General features: G+C 39.8%; 1 protein-coding gene across 1 annotated transcript in view; it reads left to right on the forward strand.

The window, feature by feature from the left end:
• Positions 1–3,000: 3,000 nt before the first annotated feature.
• prmt3 (protein arginine methyltransferase 3) overlaps positions 3,001–8,936 on the forward strand; it is a 61,330-nt gene continuing 55,394 nt past the window's right edge. The window contains exons 1-8 of the mRNA XM_003454330.4: positions 3,001–3,134; positions 3,292–3,421; positions 5,052–5,134; positions 5,225–5,274; positions 5,422–5,527; positions 6,221–6,374; positions 6,892–7,033; positions 8,799–8,864. Coding sequence (XP_003454378.1) covers positions 3,113–3,134; positions 3,292–3,421; positions 5,052–5,134; positions 5,225–5,274; positions 5,422–5,527; positions 6,221–6,374; positions 6,892–7,033; positions 8,799–8,864 — 753 coding nt within the window. The 5' untranslated portion in view covers positions 3,001–3,112. The remainder of the gene's footprint in view (positions 3,135–3,291; positions 3,422–5,051; positions 5,135–5,224; positions 5,275–5,421; positions 5,528–6,220; positions 6,375–6,891; positions 7,034–8,798; positions 8,865–8,936) is intronic.

An 8,936-nucleotide genomic window follows, 5' to 3' on the forward strand; every position in this document is an offset into this window, starting at 1 on the left:
TCTGTCTGTCCTGCACTCTCTCTCTTTTTCTTTCTCTCTGATTGTGGAATAAAAGTATGAACATGTGTTTATAAGTTACACTTGTGTTTGAATCCTGCAGCTTATCACACATTTGATTTCCACGTGTGACGACTGCAAGTGTCCAGAGTGAGGACCGACTGAGGGACCCACTGCTGCACATCATCTGTGAGGCTTTGCACCCCTGATGATCCACCAGGACAAACTCAGCAGTGTGTGAGGAAGAGGAGGAGGAAGAGCCAGCAGCAGCTGACAGATGGAGAGAATAGACAGACTGTTCCCTGTTTGTGAAGGACTGCTAGAAAAGTTTAAAATAACTAATTGTCTGTCCTGAATCAGGCTTATTAGGTAATGTTCAAATAATTATATCATTCCAGTGTTTTCAGTGTGGGAGAAAGTACTCAGAGCCTTCAAGTTAAACACTATGAAAGGCAGCAACAAGTTTAATATTCAGAAACCTAAAGTATGTATCAGCAGCAGAATGGAGCTAAAAATAAATGTTTGTTTCAGTTCTATGAAGCTTTGAGTATTTTGGATTAGTAGTACTGCTGTGTTTGTTGTATCATGTTGCTGTAATTGTTTATATGCTTTATATATTCTGAGGTAAGTTGATCTATAGTGTTACATCATATTCTATAAGGACGTTATGTGTTTGTATACTTTCTGCCCAGTTTGACCCATTTAGCAGAAGTCAGCCTGTTTAAGGCTCTGATATCTATTCTGTATGACTTAAAGCAGTTATGACATGGTCTGATTTTCTCACCCAATAAAGGAATATTTAATATATCAGTCTACTCTGCATTCTATCAGAAACAGTTATCACAGCTCGTGCATTTGCTTTTTACACATATATGTAAGCACTTGAGCCTTTCATGTAATAAAGGTGTGCATATGATTTTTATCCGTGTTACACTTTAATCTGTAGCCTGTTAATGGTTTGCTTGTGGCCGCTGGTTGGTGATGTAAAAACTTTGAAAATAACCACTGAGGTATTTCATAATCAGTCAGTAGCTTGTATTAGCATCCATTAGCTTTTTAGAAGTAACAAAATGTGTCCGGGTCGAAAAAAGGAGACAGAAAGGCAAAATGGTTAAATTAAAGAGTTTTATTACTGCTTCTATTAATAACTAAAATAAAAGAGACTGACAAGCCGCTATCACCATTTAAAGAAACAAAACAAAACTCAAGCGTTGGTCAGTAAACTGAAAAGTAAGTAAAAAAGGATTAGTCACCCAACCCAACACATTCCTCTCCACCAAGTAGGAGCAGAACACACACAGCTCACTAGCTGCAAAAATAAATAAAATACTTTTAGAGGAAAACGGCAATATTCTTAAAAAATAGGCGTGGGAAATGAGGGAGCGATACAAAGCAAAGCAAAAGGAAATCCAGAACTTCAGGGGGAGCATTAGCACATCTGGAAGCTAAGGGGAAAACCCTGAAGGCAGACAGCAAATGCATATTTAAATCCCATATTAATGTCTCCAGAAAGCTTCTGAATGAAGAAAACTGAAGTTAAAAGTGTAGCTAAAAATAAAATAAAATAAAATAAAATTAAATAAAATTAAAAAGAAACTATGAGGCGATTCAAGAAATTCAAATGCACAATGAGAATGTAGAAGATCTGAATGCTTATATGATGAATTACAAATGACTGAAAGCAGAGAGAAAGTCCCTTGCCAACCAAAATATCACTGTAGATGAAGCTTGAGGTGCTGAAGTCAAAGCTTTCAAAAGAAGAAACATTAGAGAAGAAGAGGAATGAAGTTAAAGGAGAAAAAGAACCTGATATATTATTCAGCCAAAGTTGAAAAGGAGAAAATCAGTTGACAAAAGATACCTAAAGAACTTAAAATGATAAATAATAGTAGAAAAGGCTGTGGAACAGAAGTGTGCAGCAATGAAGGAGGAACAAAATACCCTTAAAAATAACTCAATGATCTGACACGCTCTTCGGGAAACACTTAGAGTCACTAATGAAAGAATCCATGTAGATCTTTGATTTTCCATTTTGGCAACAGACTAATGATTTAAAGGTGGAAGTGCATCAGGATTGGCTGTGTGTTTCAGTGCAGCAGTGTGTAGTCAATTAGCATCAATCACATATCCCAAATATTCCACAGATGACTGGAATATTATTGAGATAACGCTATACTGTTGGCAGCAGAACTGCCACAAGGCAGTATCTGAACAGCCCTTTAATGTGATACTAGTCAGCATTTCACACGACTGCTTTTCTACATACATCTATAAGTAAGCTTGATAGAGAAAGATTTTGAATTCTGAATTTCAGTCCTCCACTCATTCCAGCAAACAAATCATCAGTCTGGGGGTACTGTCCTGCTGCCAACAATGTAGTTAGGGTTACTAAAGAGTCTCCACAGTTCCATATTCCACCATCCTTTTTTGGTATTGGAACAATGGGTGTGTCCCATGGCAAACCAAAATAGCATCCTTAATACTGGTGTCCCAGTTGCTTTCAAAGGGGCCTACCCTTCCAGTAAGATGGCCCTCTACCTCACTAAGACTGAAAACTAAAAAGCCCCCAAAAGATTCAATTTAATGCAACCAAATAAAAGTCCTGCTGTAACCCAGGGATGAGTCTAACCCTTTAAAAAGCCCACATGGTTGTCCAAAAACATAATAATGCTTCCCTAAAAGTCTGATTAAGTTATTACTCTGCCTAGTGTCATTTTTCATGTTTAGAGAGGTCACACTGTTTATGGTAAAAACACCCATGTGCGTAATAATGTTGCCATAATCACTCCTGCAGATATTTACCTTGAATTTAAATTGATAAAAAAAGAAAAAAAAACGATATTTTGACATTAGAAAGTACCTCACACGTTTCAAATAACAATAATTTGACCGCTTTGGTAGCACCCACAGCTAAAACTAGCCTAAACCCAAAACAAATGTACCTGCAAACACCCAACAAAACATTACACGAACAATGTTATTTACGTGTTACCTTAGTTAAACTTTGGCGACATCTGGTGGTTTGTATGCGGAAGTGCTTCTTCGGACTGGGCCCGTCCCATTGTTTTACGTCACCAAACGTCACCAGGAAGTCCTCCGGACTCAAATCGACATCATGGCGGAGTACACAGAGCCACGTGAGTGACAAATAACTGTTGATCAAACACACATACTCTTCTTTTAGCTAGCTCATTTGTGTTATTGACTTCGGTGAAGAATCGTGTTTCTAGTTTCGTCACACAGCTGCCTTTACATCTGCGTTTACACTCATGATTCATGATTTTACTTTGGCAGACGTCGATGGAGCTACTGAGGAGATGCCTGAGCTCTCAGACGGTGATGATGATGATGACGTTGATGATGAAGAGCAGTGGCAGTGGATGGAGGAGGACAGTCAGCCGGTTACCTGTTTATTCTGTGACAGGTGAGATCAGCCTGTTCTGGCTGGACCTGTCTGTCAGTGCTTTTCTTAGAATTATTGGCGACACGTTTACACGCAGGCAGACATGCAGACAAAATATTCATATTTTGCACAGTCCTGGGGCTGTTGTTGCAGTGTTTCTGTGTTCCCTGGAACATTTCTCTGAACATTCTGAGTTTCTCAGATCTGAAGATGCTTTACCTGAAAGACCTTGTGCAACAAAACGCTACAGATATAACTTGCACACACTTAGTGGCCCTAAACTTTCAATTCATGTGCAATAATTATACTTTTGTGTCAGTGCAAATAACTCATGGTCAGGATAAAGACAAGTTCCTTTTACATTATGCAAACCCCTAGGTCAGTGGTCAGCAACCTTCACCATCAAAAGAGCTGTTTTTGAGTACTTCCTCAGCTGTGCAACATATGATGTCCTTCCATCACCTGAAACCTAAAGCTTTGAGTAGGTGAAGTTGCAGCCTGTCAGTTCTGTTCAGCTTCAGTCAGTCTCAAGCACATACTCGTTGCTTGTAGTACCAGTGTAACGCATGGCAGATACACCTGGAGACACAACCAGGTACTCAAATTCCCAGCAGCTGCAGCTAGCAGACAAAAGAAGAACCACCAACATACTGCTGCTTATCTCCCAGGCTATGCTGCTACATTTTAGAGGTGGAAATCACCAGATGCCCCATAATACAATAGTATTGCGATTTTTAAGTATTTAAGATTTATCACCCCTTTCTAATGCAAAGTTATGGCCTCAAAGTTCAACTTTGTCAGAATTTGCTTTTTCCAATAAGATGATCTTATCTCACATATCGCAACTTTTTTTGTTCGGTGCAAAACGAGATTGTCAAGCACATCAACACCGTCACTAAATCCTCCTGTAAATTGTGCCATAAGATACTGCAATTGAATGGGGTCAAGTTGGCAACTACATCCAGTCTGTTTCTGACAATACATCAATTAACTGTGATAAATCAACGAAAGTCGTATATCTGTTGTGGTATGCATAGACAGGAATTCACATTTAACAGAAATTTGCATTTCATAATTACATTTGTGCTCAGCAGTCCTCCTGTTCTGTAGGAATATAACCAAAATGGAACCAGCTGAGTTGTCTTGTTTCCCCTCAAGTTGTGCTCATTCACAAAGACTCATTCACATGGCAACATATTGGCAGTCTGTCTGCATTTGTAGATTACATGATTCGAAAATCTCTCTAAGAGTGACTGCAGTCAGTCTGAGTCAGACCGTAACTGTCTGCAGAAAGGTTGCCTCCTAGCAGCCAAGACGAGCCCCTTTGTTCTTAGTATTCCCAGTATTTCATTTAATTGAATACAGTAATGATATTTGGTGTCTATGTATTGATATAATATTGGCACAACAAATATCGTAATATTATGCTGATTGTTGTAAAAGCTTTTAAGCTAGTTATTGACACAAATCTCCACCCTGTGTCTTCTGTGTTTTTTGCTTTTTCGGTCAGGTTGGCTTGCTGTTATGTAAAATAACTGGATACCAAAGTTACTACTCTACTATGAAAGAAAAAAAAACAATCAAAGATTCAGTTTTTGATTTTTCTGGCTTATAACTAAACAAGTCTTCCTGTCTGTCTTCTTTTTTTCAGGTTGCTAAGTTCTGTAAAAGCCACCCTGCAGCACTGTACAGCTGAACACCAGGTCAACCTGGTAGATCTAATAAGAAAATACAGTAAGTAGATATTGATTTTCTCTGCATCACCAAAGAAGCAGAGAGTTGTTCTGTTCTTATGAAATTTCTCAACTTTCTGTCCCTCATTAGATTTAGATGACTATGGATACATAAAAATGATCAACTTTATACGTTCAACAGTGAGTGCTGTTTTTAAACTGAATTGAATGTTATGCTCTGAAATATCAGCATGTGAATGTTTCCACTTTTTACATGTGAAGAATGAATATCTAAAAAAAATGGAGAGTTTTCAGATTTATGACTATATACATTTTTTGTGTGTATAGAAATGTAAAGCATCCAGTCTGAGCAGGTTGCCAGATGCTCCTTTACCCTGGGAGAGTGAAGACTTCCTGCAGCCAGTCCTTCAGGATGACCCGCTGTTGCAAACAGGTACAGAAGCAGTTTTATAACACAGATTTTTGAGTAGCTGCATTTTCTATCAACAGATCTCTATCCTTTTAGAGCGGCTTTTATGCACAGGTCAGAGAACATGTCTGGCTGTTTCTGCTGTTTTGATATTCAGTTGAGTGGAGAATCTGCTGGTCACTGGTCATACCGCAGCACCAGCAACGAAAATATAAACTATTTGTGATTATCATGATTGCATGAGAGGGCATAAGGCTACTGAAAACTGCTGGAATAACCATTGCACATCAAAAACATGCCATTTCCAGAAGGTTTGCTGTGTCACCCAGCACAGTATCAAAATATTCAGTTTCATCTGCTGGTTCTCATCTTTTAGGACTGCTTCTTCTGCATGATTCTTTAACAGTATTACACAGAAGACTGTGAAATGTCAGCTCTATTGCAAAGTCCTGACTTGCTTATGTTAATGCTTATGTTAATAGTTGCACTTATGCTCTATTTCTGTCTGTATCGTCAATGCAAGAAAAACACATAAATACATAAAATGCACACTCTAAGCAAAAACAACAGCCATGTCCTGCATACTTCTTATTGTATGCCACAGGCTCGAACACTACATGCTGTCGCTCATGTTTTCACTCAGTCGTCATTGAAAGGAAATCTTTTTCCCCATTTAACATCCAAACATATCTATCTCCCTGTCTGTGTTTTTGTCAGACCCTGAGGAGCTCTGTGGCAGCGAGGGGTCATGCCTGGCATCTGGGGCCGATCCCCATAATGCACTTGTGCACAGGGCGCAGGCTGCGGAGGAGAGAGCCCGCTCTTCGGAGGAGGCACTGGCCAGAGCCATGGATGACCTGCACAAACTCAAGTCAGTGACTTTTCTGCAGTTTCATCTTCATTAATGTCTGGGTGATTGTGTTGGGTTTTAAATTGTGGCCTTTTATTTATTTATTTTTTTAATACATTATTCACAACTTACAGTTTAGTCAGTGTAATATGTTGCATTTGCACTGCTCTCTGAGCACCAGCAGGGGGACACAGTGAACGCAGTATTGCAGAAACATTAACTAGAGTACCTTGTGGAAGAAGTTTGGAGGAAGGGAAAAGATTTTTTTTTAAAAAAAAGGAAGGGAAAATTCCACTGCAGCATGGAGGTTAAAGTGAGGAGGAAAGGTAGGTAGGGGAGCAATAAGGGAATATTGCAGAAAGGGTGAGCTGTGGGGAAGGTAGGGGGTGAGAGGTAGAAAGATGAATGCCCCCCATCTCCTCCATTTACTGCTTCGTCCTGCATGAAGGTTGTGTGTGCGTTCTCCTTTCTGGTTGCTGCTCTTGTCCCTTGTGCTAATAAGAGAAGTTAAACGGCGATCTGTGCGATGTTCTTTCAGGGTGCTGGCTCAGGGGTTGGTGCTGAATGCAGAAACGAGCAGGTCCGGCACCCTGGGCGGTGTGGCGGAGCTCCGCGAGGACGAGGACGAGGCCTACTTCAGCTCCTATGGACATTACAGCATCCATGAAGAGATGCTGAAGGTCTGAGTTGTGTAAACATATAAGCACACACACACACACACACTGACCAGGCCTGCAGGTCTCTTTGCAGTCTTGTGAATAATTTCCCCTGGGCACAGAAGTGAAGGCGGGTTCATTGGCGTGCATCTTGGCTAAAAGATTTTCATGTAGCTTATAAATGAAAACGATCATCTTCATGTATGAATTAATACTGAGGACGACACAAGCGCTCCAAAGTGACAAATCAGCAGTACGTGCTGATCTCTCATATGAAGCAGTGCTCATGCCTCTGCATAGCAGAACCTTAAGTGTGCAAATTAATTTTTACACTCCTGAAGCGCTGAAACCTGAAAGCAAGTGTGTGTGTGTCTGTGCGTGTGTGTGTGTTCTCCCTCTCCTCACGTCCTGTTCTACTTACCGCAGTGCTTACATATCCTTTTGGCTGTCCTGATTGGTGCTAAGCACGGTTAAGTTTTGCGTCATGTTTTTGCGTCAAGCTTTAAAGTCCATCAAAGCGTCAGGAGGGGCCAGGAGCACGTGATTGGGGGGCTTTGCAGTAGAATGTTTCACGGGTTGGCATGAAGTGAATTACCTATGACGCAGTCTCTGTGTGTGTGTGAGTGTGTAAGAGAGACAGAGAGCGAGAGAAGTCATGTGAAAGAGAGTGACATGAGTGTCATGGTTTAATTTTTAAAAACTTTTAATTGGCCACAGACAGCATTAGCCTGGATTGCTTTTCAAAAAAGCTGAATAATTAAAATCTTCAGTATTTCTTGATCGTTTTAGTTTTTTCATAGAATTTTGGTTTTGAAAGGGCATTATCTTAAATCTATCTTAAATATCTTAAAGTAATCAGGAATGAAATGCTAACTTTGTTGTGTTGATTGGGATATTTTTAGCCCTTTTTCATTAGTACCTACGTGGCTCAACTTAACTCGCTTTTTAGGGTTTTTCATTAGGTTTGATTGGCCGGTCAGTGACGTCACTCGGCAGGTCACCAGAGCAACTTCTTCACCAAATTCATAAAATATATTTTTGAAACCTGGTAATGAGGGAAATGGCTGCACAAAAGCCAACAACATATTGTTTTCATGAGAAACGGGGAGCATGGGAGCTAGTTGTACAGTTTCCCAGGGGCAGATCAAATGTGTGCGTCTAACATTATTGCACAAGGATTGGATCACTTCCAAACTCGTCCCGCTGTTCTACACAACTTAATTAGATCTGATTGGATCTCATCTCTCCAGAACATTTTCATCAAATGTACTGATTCAAGTGTCAATACATTTCATCATAGTTTTCATCCTCATGCATTAGTTGTTATTTAGTTATTGTCTTGTTTTCGTCAGGAAACAAAACAGAAGAGAAGAAAATTACTGGCCAATGAAATCAGCTGTTCTAACATGTATTAAGCCGTGTTACTGTATTTCGTATATAGCTTTTCCCTCAGAGCGAAGGTGCTTGGATTTGTGGGCAGATATGATTGGCAGATTAATCAGTGAGTCCTAACCTGACCTCCAGTGTCCTTCCAGTTGTGATTATCCCAGCGTTTTGCTCATAAATGTTCAGGAAACCAACACAGACTGTTGTAACCTGCTCTTATATACCCCTTTATGGAAAAAGCTTTACTCGCCTGGATTTACTTATTTTTTTAAGTTTGTAGACAATCTTGAATTCAAAGCTTTGTTACAACATAAACATGACTGTGGATTACAAGCAATCCTTGCTTTAATTCAAGAGCAGCTGTGTATTTGTTTTGTGCTTATTTTTAATATTCTATCCACAGGATAAAGTACGCACGGAGAGTTACCGAGACTTCATGTACAGCAACCCTGAAGTGTTCAGAGATAAGGTGAGTCATCCAAGCAAATTAATCCAACATTAATCCAACATTAATGTGTGTTTACATGTATGAGTTAGCCAG

Source organism: Oreochromis niloticus, linkage group LG1 (genome assembly GCF_001858045.2).
Source record: "Oreochromis niloticus isolate F11D_XX linkage group LG1, O_niloticus_UMD_NMBU, whole genome shotgun sequence".
In the NCBI taxonomy this organism is placed as follows: domain Eukaryota; kingdom Metazoa; phylum Chordata; class Actinopteri; order Cichliformes; family Cichlidae; genus Oreochromis; species Oreochromis niloticus.